Source organism: Dromiciops gliroides, chromosome 4 (assembly GCF_019393635.1).
Source record: "Dromiciops gliroides isolate mDroGli1 chromosome 4, mDroGli1.pri, whole genome shotgun sequence".
Classification (NCBI taxonomy): Eukaryota; Metazoa; Chordata; class Mammalia; order Microbiotheria; family Microbiotheriidae; genus Dromiciops; species Dromiciops gliroides.
Genome location: NC_057864.1, coordinates 216,163,745 through 216,183,528, shown reverse-complemented (window position 1 = coordinate 216,183,528; position 19,784 = coordinate 216,163,745). Strand labels below are relative to the sequence as shown.

Below are 19,784 nucleotides of genomic sequence, written 5' to 3'. Positions count from 1 at the left end.
ATCCTGGGGACAGCCTGTATACCTGAGCCCCTGGCTGCTTTTTTTTTTTTTTTGCTTTGTGTTCCCTTTCCTGAGCAGGTGACCAAACATAGGCTTTGAGATGGATATGTCCAGGCTTGGAGGTGATCTCTTGAGTTCAAGAGGTTAGAGGGCCATTGCCAACTGGAGGCAGGAGGAAGTTTCTCCATTGGAGAAAATGAGCACCAGCAGAAGACATGGATTAGGTTGTGTTTGGAGAGTGAAGAGATGAGGTCTGAGCGACATCAACTCTTTCTGGGGTGGCCTTTTTATGCTTTAAGTCACTAGGAAACCCCGTGATGGCTTGAGAATTCTCCCCTTTGGCTCAGTTGAGCTTTAGGGACAGCCTATGTGGCAGAGCCTTAGGTGAATTAGAAAATCATGTCATTGGCTCAAGCCATAGTCACCTAATCATGGGAAAGATATAAACTTAGCATGCCACATATGTGGAGAAAAGGATTAAATTCCACTAAGGTAGGAATTGTTATTCTCTTTTCTTCTTCTTTTTTTTGGTGGGGCAATGAGGGTTAAGTGACTTGCCCAGGGTCACACAGTTAGTAATGGTCAAGTGTCTGAGGCTGGATTTGAACTCAGGTCCTCCTGAATTCAGAGCCAGTGCTTTATCCACTGCACCCCCAGGAATTGTTATTCTCAAAACAGAAAAAAATTCCTGTTATTGGTAGTTCTAAATGTTATATAACACTCTTTGTTACTGTAGAGTACAACAGTATCTGTGTTCTCATTTGCTTGTATCATCCAGAAAAAAAGCCAAGGCAGAGTCCTCTTTGGACCATATCTTCTAGGGTGGCTGAGACGTGGGACCCTCTCTTCTGGTTCCTCCCTACTTTGAGGAATGCAGTTTGGTCTCAAGAACATGGTCAGCTATACAATGGCTTCAATTGTCTCCATCTTTCAGGGGAAATCTAAGTGAACCTTGAATTCAAGTTTTAGGGTTCTACTTGGAAAAATTATAGTTTCATTCATAAAACTAAACTGACTCAGCCCTTTATGTTTCTTAACCCATAGTCTATGAAACACCAAACTCCTCAAGGTCCTACCCCCGTGTACACACTGATCTCCAGTAATAACATTCCCACAGCCAATGGGAGCAGACCCATTTACAAAGAAAGAATGAGGCTTACAAAATGCCATCAACAGCAGTAGATAGATAGGAAGAGAGGACAAATTGGGTTTTGTCACTTCTGGCCTAAATGAAGGGAGGAAGAAGAGATGGGAGGATAAAGAAGACACACTTCAGCCATTGTGTCTCATGGCCAATGGATTTGGGAGAAGCCCCCTAATTATTAGGTCTTTTCTCCAGTTGGGTTGCTATAGACACTGGACATCTCTAGCAGTGCCCAGTTGCTTTCTGTTTCCTGGTCTCTGTGGTCAGGGCTCCTGATTCCCTCCTCTCTGTGCTGCCCACCTTCATGCACTGACATCCCATACTCTCATGCAAACCCTGAACAGCCATATTGCTTCCACCCAAGGAGCTCTCTCATTAGTCCCTGGGGGGGGTCTCAGGAGGGACTTGAGTTACTTATATACACAGGTGACAATGACAAATAATTCCTATTTTAGTAGAACTTAACCATATTCTCCACATGTGTAGCATGCTAAGTTTATCTCTTTTGTTACGATTAGGTGACTATGGCTTGAGCCAGTTATATGATTTTCACATTTACCTGAGGCAAGGGCCTTCTACATAGGCTATATATATGTGTGTATATGTATACACACATACATGTATATGTATGTGTGTATACATATGTGCTACAACATATAGATTTATGTGTACATACAGGTATTTATGTATATGTATACACGCATATATACATATGCGTGTATACACATACATACACATATTATATAAACTATATAATCATAATGGCAACTATATGTTGCCTATGCATATATACATGCATGTATATGTATACACATACATGTATATGTATGTGTGCATATACACATGTACTACAACATATAGATTTATGTGTATATCTAGATATGAGTGTATATACAGGTATTTATGTATATGTATACATGCATATATACATATGTGTGTATACACACACATACACATATTATATATAAACTATACAACCATAATGGCAACTATATGTTACATATGCATATATACATGTATACATTTGTGTGTGTGTGTGTGTGTACACACACAGAGCACAATAGTCAGCAAGGTCTTAGGTAAATTTTATATATAGATATGTATAGACTATTTTTCCATATATATGAATATATTTATGTAAGTAGGTATAGTTGGTTGGTTGTTATCCTTCATGCTCAAAGAGGACAAAAATGATATCACTATGTTGGGGTCAACTGTGGCTGATCAAAAAACAATAAAAGCTCAGAAGGCTCTACCACAGGTCAGGCACAAATAATCCATATGTTTTTGTTTTTGTTTTTGCGGGGCAATTGGGGTTAAGTGACTTGCCCAGGATCACACAGCTAGTAAGTGTTAAGTGCCTGAGGCCGGATTTGAACTCAGGTACTCCTGAATCCAGGGCCGGTGCTCTATCAACTGTGCCATCTAGCTGCCCCACAAATAATCCATATGAACATTTGGAGTGGAGATGGCTCTAAATTTGTGCATCTCCCTTTTCTTTTGAGTATCTGCATTTCTGCTTTGCTCACAGGACAGTATGGCACCTTCTTTGATGCAGGCATGCCATGCTGGGTGGTCTTGTGCCAATGTCTCCCATGTCTCACAGTCAATTCCAAAGTTCTTCAGAGAGACTTGAGAGTGTCCTTGTATCACTTCTTCTTCTTCTTCTTCTTCTTCTTCTTCTTCTTCTTCTTCTTCTTCTTCTTCTTCTTCTTCTTTTTTTGTGGGGCAATGAGGGTTAAGTGACTTGCCCAGGGTCACGCAGCTAGTAAGTGTCAAGTGTCTGAGACTGGATTTGAACTCAGGTCCTCCTGCATCCAGGGCCAGTGCTCTATCCACTGCACCACCTAGCTGCCCCAACTTGTATCACTTCTTTTGATCTCCATGTGAGCACTTGCCTTGTGAGTTCTCCATAAAGAAGTCTTTTAAGCAAATGTACTTTTGACATTCAAACAACGTAACCAGTCCATGGGCTGCCTGCAGTAGAATCTGAATGCTTAGCAATTCAGATGGAGAAAGGACATGTTTCTGGTACTTTATCATGCCAGGGGATCTTCAGAATCTTCCTAAGACAATTCAAATGGAAGAGATTCAGTTTCTTGGCATGGTACTAGTAGACTGTTCAGGTTTCACATGCATACAACAATGAGGTCAGCACAATGGCTCTGTAGACCTTGTGTACACACACACACACACACACACGCCTTCCCTGCTGCCTTTTAGAGGAAAAATAACCCACCTATAGGGCAGGGTCTTAGGTAGCTTAGCTCCCTAGACAAATGAAATCTTGTAGCCAACTTCCCTGCCTTTAAGGAAAAGGACTAGCCTGGCCTACATGATAGGGACCCTAAAAGATATTGCTTATACCATAATGACCATATTTACAGAACTGTGTTTTTTAGAGCACTTTATACCCCTGAGAAATTTATCTGCTGGCCCATTTCATCAATGTAACAAACCCTAGGTTATGAAGTACTTGACCAAAAGCCCTGAATGAATGTTAACCTTTTCATTATACCTATAGCAAGCTTTAGAGTTTAGAGAGAGATTCAGGAGGGTTGAGTCAAATTAGAAATTCAGTCAATGAACAAACTTCGGTAACTTTGTTCTTTGTATGGGCTGGTGACTCATCCATGAGAAAAGAGTTTCTTAGAATCCAACCAAGGCCATGAAGAACAATCTCCTATCTCTGTGAGAACAGGCCCAAAGTCAGACATGGGATGAGTCAGGCTTTCTCTCCACCTCTTACCCCTACCTTTCCTTTTCCCCCACTTTGCCTTTACAACCAATTACATTGCTCAAAAATCCCAAAGTAAAGATCTGGGGGAGTAGAGGTAACAGATAACACTTTGCTTCCTCACCAATCACTGCCCTAGAAACTCTGAGAAGTGAGCAAAGACTGCCTAGCAAGCACCTCCTACTATGTGCCATGTGCTAAGTACTGGGGACACACACACACAAAAAGGCAAAACACAGTCCTTGTCCTCAAGGATACAGTCTATTGTCACAGATGGGACTTTTCTTCTACCAAAGGAGAAAGTTGGGAATCCATTTTGATGGACTGTCATCCCCTCTTCATCCTCTCCTCCAACCTCCCAGAAAATGAATTGTGCAACAAGATCATGGGTGAAGCAAGGATACCCATTATTTCCATTATTATTCAATATTGTGGTAGAAATGCTAGTTATTGCAGTAAGAGAAGAAAAAGAAATTGAAAGAATTGGAATAGGCAATTGAGGAAACAAAATTGTCACTCTTTGTAGATGATATTAATGGTATACTTAGAGAATCCTAGAGAATCAACTAAAAAAACTAGTTGAAACAATGAACAACTTTAGCAAAATTGTAGGGCATAAAATAAACTTACACAAATCATTAGCATTTCTATATATTACCAACAAAGTGCAGGAGCAAGAGATAGAAAGAGAAATTCCATTTAAAATAACTGTAGAGAACATAAAATTCTTGGGAGTCTACCAGCCAAGACAAACCCAGAAATTATATGAACACAATTACGAAACACTTTTCACACAAAGTCAGATCTAAACAACTAGAAAAATATTAATTGCTCATGCATAGGCTGAGCCAATATAATAAAAATGATAATTCTACCTAAATTAATCTACTTATTCCGTTCCTTATGAATCAAATCACCAAAGAATTATTTTATAGAGTTAGAAAAAATAACAAAATTCAAAACAAAAAAGAACAAAAGGACAATAATATCAAGGAAATTAATGAAAAAAAATTGTGAAGGTGGTCTAGCCTTACCAGACATCAAATTGCATTATAAAGTGGCAATCATCAAAACTGATACTGGCTAAGAAATAGAGTGGTGGATAAGTGGAATAGATCAGATACACAATACTCAGTAATAAATAATCAGAGTAATCTAGTGTTTGATAAATTCAAAGACCCAAACTTTTGGGACAAGAACTCACTATTTTACACAAAAAAGTGCTGGAAAAATAGGAAAACAGTATGGCACAAACAAAGTAAGACCAATATCTTCCACCATATACCAAGATAAGGTCAAAATGGGTACATGATTTAGACATAAAGGGTGACACCAAAACCAAAAAAGGACAGCAAGGAATAGTTTACCTGTCAGATCAATGGATAAGGGAAGAATTTAGAACCAAACAAGAGATAGAGAGCATTACAGGATGAAAAATGGATAATTTTGATGATATTAAAAAGGTTTTATACAAACAAAACCATTGCAACCAAGATTAAAGGGAAAGCAGAAAACTGGGGGGAATTATTTTTTATAGCAAGTATCTCTGATAAAGGCCTCTTTTCTCAAAAAATAGAGAATTGAGTCAAATTTATAAGAATACATGTCATTCCCCAATTGATAAATGGTCAAAGGATATGAACAGGCAGTTTTCAGATGAAGAAATCAAAACTAGCTTATAATCTTACGAAAAATGATCGAAATCACTGATTGAAATGAAAATTAAAACAATTCTGAGGTTATCACCTCACACCTATCAGATGGGACAATAATGCACTGTTGGTGGAGTTGTGAACTGATCCAACCATTCTGGAGAGCAACTATGGCCAAAGGGTGATTAAATTGTGCATGCCCTTTGATCTAGCAAAATACTACTGCTAGGTATGTATCCCAAAGAGATTTTTTACAAATAGGGAGAAAGAATATTTATAGGGGCAGTTAGGTGGCACAGTGGATAAAGCACTGGCCCTGGATTCAGGAGGACCTGAGTTCAAATCTGGCCTCAGACACTTGACACTTATTAGCTGTGTGACCTTGGGCAAGTCACTTAACCCCCATTGCTCCGCAAAAAAAAAAAAAAAGAAAGAAAGAAAGAAAGAAAAGAAAAGAAAAATAACAAAGAATATTTATAGCAATTCTTTTTGTGCTGGCAAAGAATTGGAAATTGAGGGGGTGCTCATTAATTGGGGAATAGCTGAACAAGTTGTGGTATATGATTGCAATGGAATATTATTGTGCTATAAGAAATGATGAACAAGATGCTCTCAGGAAAATGTGGAAATACTTATGTGAAATGATGCAAAGTGAAGTGATAAGAAGCAGTAAATCATTGTACATTGTACATTGTAACAGCAATCTTGTATGACGATCAACTGTGAATAATTTGGCTATTCTCAGCAATACAATGATCCAAGACAATTCCAAAGGACTCATGAGGAAAAATGCTATTCACCTCCAGAGAAATAACTGATGGAGCCTGAATGCAGATCAAAGCCTACTTTTATTTTACTTTATTTTTTCCATTTTGGGGGGGGGGTCTGTGTAGTCTTTCAAAACATGGCTAATGTGGAAATATATTTTTGCTTGATTTTACATGTATAACTTATATAAAATTGCTCATCATCTCCAGGCAGAAGAAAGGAGGTATGGGGAGAATTTGGAACTCAGAATTTAAAAATATGAATGTTAAAATAGCCTTTACATATAATTTTGCTACTTCTAGACTTAGATATTTGCTTTATCCTCACTGACTTCCAATAAATTTCATTTGGATATGTTTTGTGTAGGGGTTATCTTTTCCCTTGCTAGTGTGGACATGATTTGCTAGACTTATTCATTTGGAGAGGTATTTGCTGCCTAATGCAGGAATTAAAATGGGTAGGAAAACTTGATCAGTTCTTTCCATTTTAAGAAGAGTCTTGCAAACCCAAAGAAATGGTCCTAATTTAAATTGTTTCCCTAAGTGACGCTAATTAAAAAACTGTTGACTCAGGTTATAGGAGCAACTCTGTGAATAAGCTGACTGTGTTGGGCAGGTCTCTTAGCCATGGACTGGCTGCTGCCATGGTAGACCCAGCAAGTCACTTTTCCACTAGGTTGGCTCTTCATGGGGTTCATGGTCTCTGGTGGATAGGTCAATTTGTTAGACCTCCTGGCTTACTCTTTTCTTTTTTATGTTTTATTGATGCTTCATTTTTATATTACTAACATTTACAGATCATTCAAACTTTGTTAGAGATGTCTCGTAACAAAATAAAACAATGAGGTAAATCTAACAACACAATGACCTTATAAAAATACATGTAATTTTCCACATTTGTAGCAGTCCCCACCTCTATATTTTTAAAATACGTACAATCATGTTAAACATTAGTCATGCTGTGAAAGAAGAATCAGAACAAAAGGGAAAAACCACAAGATAGAAAAAAAGTGAAAATAGTATGCTTTGATTTGCAGACTCCATAGTTCTTTTTCTGGTTGTGGAGAGCATTTTCTATCATGAATCTTTTGGAATTATCTTGGATAATTGTATTGCTAAGAAGAGCTAAGTCTATCACAGTTGAGCATCATACCATGTTGTTGTTACTGTGTACAATGTTCTCCTGGTTCTGCTCACTTTACTCAACATCAGTTCATGTAAGTCTTTCCAAGTTTTTCTGAAATCCACCTACTCATCATTTCTTTTCTTTTCTTTTCTTTTCTTTTTTTGTTTTTGTTGAGGCAATTGGGGTTAAGTGACTTGCCCAGGGTCACACAGCTAGTAAGTGTCAAGAGGCCGGATTTGAACTCAGGTACTCCTGACTCCAGGACCAGTGCTCTACCCACTGCGCCACCTAGATGCTCCTGCTCATCATTTCTTATAGCACAATAGTATTCCATTACATTCATATACTACATCTTGTTCAGCCATTCCCCAATTGATGGGTAACCCCTCAATTTTCATTTCTTTGGCACCACAAAAAGAGCTTTTACAAATATTTTTGTAAATGTGGGTCCTTTCCCCCTTTCTTCGATCTCTGTGGGGGTACAAACCTAGTAGTGGTATTGCTAGGTCAAAGGATATGCAGAGTTTTATAACCCTTTGGGCATAGTTCCAAATTGCTCTCCAGAATGGTTGGATCAGATCACAACTCCACTAACAACACATTAGTGTTCCAATTTTCCCCATATCTTCTCCAACATTTATCCTTTTCTTTTTTTTGTCATATTAGCAAATCTGATTGGTATACTTCCCGGCTTACTCTTCAGGGAGAAGCTGCAGTAGTCACCACCTCCAGCCTCTGGCTCTACTGGGTATTACTATGTTCTGTTTTGCAGTTTTGTTTTGTTTTTAGCAGGAATGCTATGGTACTCCTTCAAAAAAAGCAAAAATCCTCAGCCTAGGATTGGCAGAAACCTCTCCTCTAAGATCTTAGGGTCTTGACTCTCTTTTTCAAGAAATCTTTCTGGCTTATAGCAAGGCTCCCTCACTGAAGGACCCCATGCTTTTTCATGGTGACCAGATAGTTATTTCTCACATATTTCTTTCAGGATCTTATGCAAATGAGTGGCTAGGGACAAAGGTATTAAGGTACTCTGTAAAGTTCATTTTCTTTTCTGGCCTTTTCATATGCATTGAGCTATTCAAAGCCTCATACCCTCTTCTTTTCTTTTTCTTTTTTCTTTTTTCTTTTTTTTTTGTGGGGCAATGAGGGTTAAGTGCCCAGGGTCACACAGCTAGTAAGTGTCAAGTATCTGAGGCTGGATTTGAACTCAGGTCCTCCTGAATCCAGGGCCAGTGTTTTATCTACTGCGCCACCTAGCTGCCCCTCTCATATCCTTTTCAAGATGTGGAATGCTTAGTTTAGACCTGAAGGAATCTCATCTTTACAAGTCATTGTTTCTGACTTTTACCCCCAAGACCTTTAACTTTGTTGAAGTGTAAATAGGGCACCCCTTCCGAAGTTATCCAGCCCAACACCCTCATCTTAGGTATGAGGAACTGAGGCCCCAATAGATAAAATATCTTGCTCAAGGTCACATAGGAAGTAAGGTGTAGAACCAGGATTTTGACCTAGGTCCCCTTCCTCCAACTTCCTCTTTTCCCACTGTACTATGTTCAGTTTCCTCATCTATAAAATAGGAATAGTAAATAGAACCTATCTCAGAGGATTGTTTAAATCAAATGAGATGATGTGTGTAATGCACTTTGCAAACCTCAAAATCTCTATATGAATGAATATGCCCTAATATAATAATATTAGTATCTTTCCTGGAATAAGAGCCTATTCTAAAGTATAATGCCTTTTTTTCCCTTTTAAGGGTACCACTCTTTCCCTCCTGCCCATCCCCCTGTAATCCCTTCTATCCTCTTTCTCCTCTTCTTCCTCTTCCCTTTTTCCTCCTCCTCTCGGCCTGCTTTGGGTACACTTCACTGAATGAACATAGACTGATGACAGCTGCAAATGAGTGCAGTGCAAGTGAGGGGCGTCTTTTAGTCCTAACGCCTCCTTCACTCACCCACACACTAGCTCCCTGACTCACAGTTCTAAACCTAAGTGCCTGGGTTAGCTCCGTGTGTGTGTGTGTGTGTGTGTGTGTGTGTATAAGAAAATAAAAGATGCTTAAGTTTTAAAAGGATGCTTAAGATAAAAAGTTGCCCCATTACAGATGCTTCAGAGTAAATTAGCACTGTGACTATTTCAAAATCCGTGACTCCCCACTATGTCTCAGATCTCTCTCTTTATCTGACTGTCCCCTCCCATACTGCCCCCCATCCCCCCCTACTAGCAAAAAAAAAAAGAGCAGGGGCAGTTGTGATGTATCCAAGTTGACCGTGACTTCCTTTCCTCTACTCCATGGAAACCCATTTGAAAAACATTTGTTTCTCTTTATCTTTTGGTCCGACCTCCCCAGATCTCCCCATATCCTAAATTGATTTTCTGCCAGGGGATGTGGCAGCAGAAGCTGGGGCTCATTGTTTCTCTGGAGTTGCCCAGCTCCCTCTGCTCACTCCCCATATGCCATAAAACATTCTGTGTATTATGTGATAGCCTTGGCGTCCCCATGGCAACCAGCTCAGTTGTCTCCTCTCTGCACAAGATTAAGACTTCAGGTAGGAATCAGCAGTGGGAGTGGAGTAGTGGGGGGAGGGGGGGCGGGGGTGGGTGAGGGCATAGGGGGAGGGGAGTGATCCAGCCTTTTTAGAAAGTGACTAAGGCAGAGGGTGAGGAGAATCAGTAATGAAACAGAATGGGCCAAGCCATCTTTTTCTAAATAGGAGGTTATCCGCGTTATAGTACATTTCTCTGATGTTTTGTGCACCACGGTTTTCTGGTCAACTTGGACCGTGTTTGGTGTCAGTCTGTGAATTTTTACTGAGCTTAGGTTGTGGGTGGAGCACCGACTTCTCCCCTTCCTAGGTCTGGGTTCCATATTACTGGGTTCAGCCCCTTCCTGTCTGTATTAATTGTGCTGCTATGAAGTCAGCTTGAGCCTGTTGGGAGTTGTCATGACAACACAGCTGGATTTCTGGACAGGTTAGTAAGGGAAAGAGAGATTAGATTAGTTTTCTCCCCCCTCCTCCTTCCCAGTAAAGGCTTAATCAACCCTGTCATGCCAGTTATTGCATTCTCTCCCTAATAATAACAATAAAGGTAATAACAATAGATATCTATACAGGCTTTAAGATTTACAAATCATTTTACATAGGTCATCTCATTTGAGCCTTACACCAAACCCTTCCAAGGTGGTTGCTATAGGTATTCTTCCTATTTTATAGATGAGAAAACTGATGCTCACAGAGACTAGATGACTTGCCCATGGCCACTTAGAGAAGTAAGTGTTGGGGGCGGCTAGGTGGCGCAGTGGATAAAGCACTGGCCCTGGATTCAGGAGTACCTGAGTTCAAATCTGGCCTCAGACACTTGATATTTACTAGTTGTGTGACCCTGGGCAAGTCACTTAACCCCCATTGCCCTGCCAAGAAAAAAAAGAAAAAGGGGCAGCTAGGTGGCGCAGTGGATAGAGCACCGGCCCTGGAATCAGGAATACCTGAGTTCAAATCCGGCCTCAGACACTTGACACTTACTAGCTGTGTGACCCTGGGCAAGTTACTTAACCCCAATTGCCTCACTAAAAAAAAAAAAGAAAAAGAAAAAAAAGAAAAAGAAAAAGAGAAGTAAGTGTTGGAGATGAGATCTGAACCTAGATTTTCCTAGCACAACACTACCCAGCTTGTGGTCATTAATGGACCTAGGCAGCTAAGTGGAACAGTGGCTGGGGGCCAGAAGCAGGAAGACTTTGGTTCAAATATGGCCACATAAATTTCTTTCTTTCTTTCTTTCTTTCTTTCTTTCTTTCTTTCTTTCTTTCTTTCTTTCTTTCTTTCTTTCTTTCTTTCTCTCTCTCTCTCTCTCTCTCTCTCTCTCTCTCTCTCTCTCTCTCTCTCTCTTTTTGGTGAGGCAATTGGGGTTAAGTGACTTGCCCAGGGTCACACAGCTAGTAAGTGTCAAGGGTCTGAGGCCGGATTTGAATTCAGGTCCTCCTGAATCCAGGGCTGGTGCTCTATCCACTGCACCACCTAGCTGCCCCTTGCCACATACATTTCTTATCTGTGTTGACCCTGGGCAAGCCACTTAACCTCTGCCTGCCTCAGTTTCCTCCACTGTAAAATGGTGATCATAACAGCACCTTCCTCACAGGATTATTGTGAGGATTAAATGAGATATTTGTAAAGCACTTAGTGGTACATGGTAGGCACTAAACAAATACTTATTCCCTTCCCCCTTCCCCAAATGGTCCAGGTTTCTATCTGGATGTTCCTCTCTGGAACTGATATATGAGTATATGAATTATAAGCCCCTTGAAGGCAGGGACCCAATGCAATCACCTTTGTAGCACAGAGTAGTCACCCAGATGTTTGCTGAATGAATGAAAGAATGTATACAAATTTAAATACCCTTTACCCTCATATGTCAAATACCTCATACCTACAGGAACACGACTAGCTCCTTGTTCCTCAAATCTACCTGGAGTGGATTTCTCTCACTTCTAGAGGTCCAGTTGGAAGCACAATCAATAGTTATAATTTGGCATTGTAGATGAGTACATTCTCAACAGTGAATCAGTTAATGCTGTACTTTATTCAACTGTTGGGGGAGACAAAAAGCCATGGCCACAAGCTAGCCATGTTATTTTGAGGAAGTGATTCTGTCTCCTTGGGCTTCAGTTTCCTTATCTAAATGAGAATCAGAAAAGATACTTAACCTTTCTTTTTAAAAAATGGATATTTTTAGATAGAGGTAGGAAAGTTTTTATTTATTTGTTTGTTTGTTTGTTTATTGCAGGGCAATGGGGGTTAAGTGACTTGCCCAGGGTCACACAGCTAGCAAGTGTCAAGTGTCTGAGGCCGAATTTGAACTCAGGTCCTTGGTAGGAAAGCTTAATGGGAATCCTGCCTCTGAAATTCTACCAGTTATAACCCGACCCTTTCCTACCTTTCCAATCTTCTTCTACCTTACTCTCTTCCAACCTCTTATTCTTCCATTCCTAACATACCCTGTGACCTAGTGACACTGGCCTCCTTGCTATCTATTTCTTTAATGCAACATTTTAACAAGCTGTCCCCCATACCTCAAATGTTCTGTCTCTCTGCTTCTTAACTAAAACCGCATCTTCTTCCCAAACCCGATAATTCTCATACCTTCCCTCTGTTGATTATTTCCCATTTATCATGTACATAACTTTTTGGTACATAGTTGTTTATACATTGTCTCTCCCATTAGACTGTGAGGGTAGGACCCTTCCAACCCACCCCACCCCACTTTCTTCCTATCCCTTAGCACAGTGCTTGGCAAACAGTAGTTACTTAATAAATGCTGATTGACTGACTGACTAAAAATTACTATTAGTGTGATCATGGGCATGTCATTTAAGTATACTGAGCCTCAGTGTACTTATCTGTAAAATGGGGGTAACAAGACTTTTAGAACTTAACTTCCCAGGGTAGTTCTTAGGAGGAAATGAAATAATAGATCTGAAGAACTTTGCAAACTTTGGAGAGCTATATATATTTATACCTTTCCCCCCAAAGCCCTTTCCTCTTCTCAACTTCCCTATTACTGTTTAGGGCATCACAGTCCAAATCACTTAGGCTCACAGCCTTAACTTATCCTCAATCACCCCACATATCCAGTCTATTGTCAGATCTTGTCATTTTTGTTTTCACATCATTTTCCCATACGTTCCCTTCTCTCCCCTGACCCTGGCACCACCCTGGTGCAAAGGCCTCATCATCTCATGCCTGGACTATTGTCCTTTTGCTGGTTAGTCTCCCTGCCTCATGTCTTTTCCCATCCTCCATCCTATACTCAGTTGCCAAAGCAATCTTCCTAAAGCACAGGTTACCATATTACCACTGCCCCTACTCAATAAACTCCAGGGGTTCCCTATTCTAGGATCAAATATAAAGTCCTCTGGCACTTAAAGACCTTTCCAACCTGGCCCCTTCCTATCTTTCCAGTCGTTTCCCTCTTTACTTCCTTCTATACAGACAAGTTATGCCCCCTATTTCTCAATCCTGACTTCCTTCAAAATGCAGGTTAAATCCTACCTTCTGCAGAAAGCTTTTTACAATCTCCCTTACAATTCTCCTAGTGTCTTTCCTTAGAGATTATACTCCATTTACATTGTGGAGGGAGGGAGGGGGGAGAGAGAGAGAGAGAGAGAGAGAGAGAGAGAGAGAGAGAGAGAGAGAGAGAGAGAGAGAGAATGAGAATGAGAATATGAGAGAGAAAGAATGAGAGAGAGAGAGAGAGAGATCCTGTACATACACACACACACACACACACACACACACACTTTGCATGTTGTCTCCTTTCAGAATGTGACTTCTTTAAGGGTAGAGACCTATTTTCCCCCTGTCTTTGCACAGTGCCTGGTACATACATAGTAAATGCTTACTAAATACTTGTTGACTATTTTTATCTTATTCTTCTCATTGGCATTCAGATAGAAATTGTTCTGTAACAAGTTATTACCTTGCTATTATTCTTTTATATTGAATGTTTTATGGATGACTGCCCAGGTGGATGAAATAACTGCATTTTGTAACTGAATAAAAGTATTGGACTGTGATCTCATCTTCTGCAGGATCACTGAAAGAAGCCTCTTCAGGACAATTTCAAGAGCTGAAAGGATGATGGGATATGTATTTCATGCAGTTCCCACAGTTTGGATTTCTTTCACTAGGTCTCTATATGTTGAATGCTTTTCATTCTATGTCGTTTAGAGATTATGAGTATTTGGTGCGTCAACATCTATTAAAATATTGTTTTAACTTTTTATGGTTTCCATCACCTGGGCAGGTATAGACAACAGTTTGGTCTGTGATAATGCTGAAGTTTCAGTATGTAGGTATGTATGTATGATTATTATTTTTTCAGGGCAATGAGGGTTAAGTGACTTGCCCAGGGTCACACAGCTAGTAAGTGTCAAATGTCTGAGGCTGGATTTGAACTCAGGTCCTCTTGAATCCAAGGCCAGTGCTTTATCTACTGTGCTACCTAGCACAGTATTAATTAATAATATCCTGTATTATTTTTTATAATTATTTGTTGAATTCTCAAGTATATTTCAAGGTCTTCATTTGTAACAAGGGGATTTATTGTCCGTTAGTTTATGAAAGAGGGTGAGTTTCTGATGCATAATTTTGGTAGTTGTTCAATTTTTTTTTTTTTTAGTGAGGCAATTGGGGTTAAGTGACTTGCCCAGGGTCACACAGCTAGTAAGTGTTAAGTGTCTGAGGCCGGATTTGAACTCACGTCCTCCTGCCTCCAGGGCCGGTGCTCTATCCACTGCACCACCTAGCTGCCCCAGTAGTTGTTCAATTTTAACCCAGTTTCTATTGTTTCGTTGTATAATCTGCACAGATTGATACATCTGGGCTCATTAAAAATAACTTTTCCATAATTTCTTGTGACAATGGCCTGAGGCTGAATTGCTATTGTATAAACCAGTCTATTCACCCAGTCATGGGGTGAATCTTTTTTTTTTTTTTTTGACCAAAAGTTATTTATTTCTAATACATTTTTAGAAATTTTATTTTTGACTGGACTCGGATTTGGAGGTGGAGGCTCTCAGGGAAGACAGTCGACGTCTCTTAGCGATTTGTTCCTGTCGTTTTTCTTTAGCCTCCTTCATTCTCTTGGCCAACAGCTTGGCATATTCTGCTGCTTCTTCCTTGTTCTTCTGGGTACGCTGCTTCTTCAAAGCAATTCGTCTACGTTTGTGCTGCAAAACACGGGGAGTCACCAGGCGCTGAATTTTAGGAGCCTTGGTTCTGGGTTTCTTACCTTCCTTGTTGAGAGGCTTTCTCACAACATACTGCCGGACATCATCTTCTTTGGACAAGTTGAAAAGCTTGCGGATTCTGCTAGCTTTTTTGGGCCCAAGGCGACGAGGCACAGTTGTATCTGTCAGTCCTGGTATATCTTTCTTACCTTTCTTCACAATAACCAAGTTGAGGACACTCAGATTGGCATCCACAATACAGCCCCTAACAGATTTACGTTTTCTTTCTCCAGTTCTTCTAGGGCGATAGCAAGAATGGCCCTTACTGAGTAGCAGGTGGACACGTCCGTGAGCCAAAACACCCTGCTTCATGGGGAAACCTTGTTTGTCATTCCCACCACTGATACGGACCACATAACCCTTCCACTCTTCACCCAGAGCATCAGCAGAAACTTCAGTGGCCATCCGTTTCTCATAAAAGGTCCGCTGCTTTCTCTCATCATCCAACTTCGATGAGTTTCTGACAGCCAGTGGCTGGGAAAGAGATGTTGAGCTTCATCTTTGCACAGCCGCCTGCTCCAGATCTGCCACGGGAAAGAGCCATGGGGTGAATCTTATGGAGAGTCTTTTGAATCTGCTCTTAGATCTCTTTGATATTGTTCAGTCATGTCCAACTCTTCGTGACCTCATTTAGGGTTTTCTTGGCAAAGATACTGGAGTGGTTTGCCATTTTCTTCTCAGATGAGGATACTGAGACAAACAGGATTAAGTGATTTGCCCAAGGTCACATAGCTAGTAAGTGTCCGAGACTGGAACTGAACTCACAAAGATGAATTTTCCTGACTCCAGGCCCAGCACTCTAACCACTGTACCACCTCATTGCCTCTTAGATCTTAGTTGTTTATTTGTCCCATCTATGAAGGTGTCTCCACTTTTAACTGAAGGTAAATCAATTTCAATTACATTCAGCAAATCTAGGGACATTCACTTAATTGTCAGCCTTTTCTTTTGCTTTGTGAAGTTATGTCTGCTTATCAGAAACAGTTCAAATTTTAACCTATCATGTATTATAATAAAATGATGACATTTTTCTTGTTAACTCATTCTCATCTTTCTTTGGAGCTGAGATAGAAATGATCTTGGAACAAGTTGTTATTCTTTTCATTTTTCTTATGTTTAATTTTCTGTGGATTATTATACAAGTTGATAAAACAAGTTGTTTCTTGTAATTGAATAAAAGTATTTGTATGTAAACCCATTCTGTACTGGGCTCACTGAAAACATCTTTGAGAGAAGTCCAGTAAGATGATAAAATCAGATAAGACATCCAGACAAGATGACAAGGGATAACATGTAGCTTACTCTGTTCCCACATGATTTTTGTTTATTCTGATAGATGTCTCTATTTAATTTGGGGGGGGGGAATATTTTTATTGTGAACTTGACAAACATCAATATGAACACTTCAATATTATGAATGCAGTGGGGGTTGAATTGGCCTTTAGGGGCAGTCCCAGGAAGCGTGTACCAGATCCCCACTGGAAACTTCTGGGAATTTCAGGGAGATGCAGAACCCAGCACAGAAAGATTTTTGGTTTGAAATGACAAAGCAGTCCCTTCACTGGCCACAGACCAAGAATAACCACTGATGTGATGGATATTTTTTTTTGATTTTTTTTTTTTTTTGGTGAGGCAATTGGGGTTAAGTGACTTGCCCAGGGTCACATAGCTAGTAAGTGTTAAGTGTCTGAGGCCAGATTTGAACTCAGGTCCTCCTGACTCCAGGGCCAGTGCTCTATCCACTGCGCCATCTAGCTGCCCCTGATATGATGGATTTTTAAAAGGAATTAACTCCCCACTCCATACCCTGCCTCTTCCCCCACCCCCAAAGGCACTCTCTACTTCCTGGTTACATATAGTATCTGGATTATTTGAATCTATCCTCAGAAGGGAGAAGAAAGCTGTATACACCTTCCCTCACTTTGTTAATGTTGTTGTTGTTCAGTCATGTCCAACTCTTTGTGACCCCATTTAGGGCTTTCTTGGCAAAGATACTTGAGTAGTTTGCTGATAACATAGTGACCACTCCCATGATGCAGCTAGAGCAGGGGGACTCAACCAGGTAAGCTTGAGGCTAGGCCTTTAGCTGCCTCATCTACTCTGCGTGCGTGCGTGCGTGCTTGCGTGCTTGCGTGCGTGTGTGTGTATATGGATGTGGGTATGTGTGGGTGTGTGGGCATGCACGTGCAGGTGACAGAATAGCAATCCTGAGAGATGTGTCCAATCTTGAGACATTATGAGAAAAAGAGGTTGGAAATCCTGAGTCCATCAGTCAGAGCTCACTGATAGCAAGGGGAGTTTCTGCATCAGAGAAGAAAACCACCGACAAGAGGCGGAGCCCAAGTCCAGCCTGGTTTGTCAGAAACCATGAACCTAGAGGGAATTATTAGGACAAGGTAGAGCCAAGGAGAAATGTAAAGTATCTATTCAGCAGTCACACCAAATGCTTTATTTTCTGATGGTTTTAAGTCTCAGTTTCTCAAGAGAGTGTAACAATCATTAAAAGTTATAAATTACTGGGCAGCTAGGTGGCACAGTGGATAAAGCATCAGCCCTGGATTCAGAAGTACCAGAGTTCAAATCTGGCCTCAGACACTTGACACTTACTAGCTGTGTGACCTTGGGCAAGTCACTTAACCCTCATTGCCCAGCCCAAGAAACAAAAAGTTATAAATTACTGATTGCTTAAGTCCTGTCAATGCCTGCTTGTGAGAGAGCCTTTTATATTAAACAATTCTTTTGTGTAAGAAATAAATGCCTATCTCATACCCCATTTTCCTCTGTACATCATGTACCTTTCTGTTCTCCTCTTTGAGAAGACTTCAGGTTTTATCTCATGCCTAAAGTCTTCTCAAAGGGGAATAAAAAGAGTCTGGTGGCGAAGTTTCTCTGGGATCTGTGTGTGCAGATCCAGAGCTGAAAGCTACCCTTTTGCAGAGAGGGTATATCACTCTAACCCAGTGGACCCAGTAGCAGTTTTAATTCTTAGACAATTATTGGAAGGACTAGTCCAAGGGCCTTAGATCTCATTTAGTATTTCTCTGACTGCTGCCAATCTACGTGGAGGATTGGTGAACCTACTTCTTGTAAAGGGGTGTTAGAAGGGTCCTTTTCCCTCTTGACTTCAGAGCATGCACTTGTATCCTCTAACTCTTTCCTATTGACTATTGCCTGGTGACAGCATCTTAATTAGTGGCCAAACCTGAATTGAATGTGTAATAGATAGAAGGTTCAAACAGATAAACTTATTCTTTCTTGCCTGGTGGCAAGTGGGTCAAGAACCCCTCCAGACTTTCAGGTGAGGGAGGGGCTGTCAATTCTTCGCTCCCACCCAACCATCATGTATCTGCGAACACTTGATCTTAAGTGAATGGGCATATAGAATGCCCAGATTAGGACCTTGTAAGCTTTGAAAGGTCAGAAAAGCTATCCACATGTCCCCTCAGGGACCAGAGTTGATGGAATCAGTAGTCAAATGCAGTGAGGACCTAGCCCTGAACAATCACCCATTTAACCAACCCAACAGTGAATTGGTGGCACAGGGGACAGAGTGCCTGGCCTGGTGTCAGGAAGACCTGAGTTCAAATCTAGTCTCAGATACTTACTAGTTGTGTGACCCTGGGCAAGTCACTTAACCCTGTTTGCCTCAGTTTCCTCATCTGTCAAATGAGCTGGAGAAGAAAATGGCAAACCACTCTAGTATCTTTGCCAAGAAGACCCCAAAAGGGGTCATAAAGAACTGGACATGACTAAAAATGACCGAACAGCAATAGTGAATTGACCTGGAAGCCAAGTGACTATTTGCACAAGCAAGGGAGCAACTTATTCAACATTTATGCCACATTTAAAAGTGAACATGGGGGCAGCTAGGTGGTGCAGTGGATATAGCACCGGCCCTGGAGTCAGGAGGACCTGAGTTCAAATCCAGCCTCAGACACATAACACTTACTAGCTGTGTGACCCTGGGCAAGTCACTTAACCCCAATTGCCTCACTAAAAAAAAAAATTAAAAAAAAAATGAACATGGTTGGGACTCCTAGAATGGACAAAATAATTATCAAGGTCAAAGCATGCTACCCCTTACCTCTATACCATCCCCTCCTCATGGTGAAGGGGAATGTTTTCTAGTAACAATTCGAGCTTGGAATTTCTCTCCCCAGGGACAAATGTGTGTAGTAGGAGAATATGATCACAGATTGGGTTTTGGTTGTGCTTTGGTTCTTCCTATATCTTCTTGGTAAATATCTCTTTAGAAAAGCTGTGGTGCTGATTGGTTCATTGATGTCAGGGAGATGTTAACTGGTCGTTTGATATTGGGGATAACACATCAAATAGGGGTTATGGGGGACAGTACTAGAAAACCTCCCAGATCCTCAGAACTACTCTTAGAATTCTGAGGGGGAAAGTGTTCACCCTCCTTTTTGGATCTCAGCCTGTCGGTATGAGTAGAAAGTTGGGGAAAGGAGCTCAGAGCCTGCAAGCTTGGCATCAAGCAGAGTATAATGCATATGTTTTAAAGATTTGGTCCTCATTGGTCAGTACCCACATTACACAGAGAACATCAAAGAAGAT

At 40.7% G+C, this 19,784-nt stretch overlaps 1 protein-coding gene across 1 annotated transcript; it reads right to left on the bottom strand.

Annotated features, from left to right (window-relative positions):
• Positions 1–14,905: 14,905 nt before the first annotated feature.
• On the bottom strand, positions 14,906–15,771 carry LOC122725753 (40S ribosomal protein S6-like). The gene is given in 2 exon segments (XM_043963024.1): positions 14,906–15,656; positions 15,658–15,771. Coding segments are annotated over 2 exon segments (795 nt in total). The 5' UTR covers positions 15,757–15,771; the 3' UTR covers positions 14,906–14,960.
• Between the last annotated feature and the right edge of the window lie 4,013 nt (positions 15,772–19,784).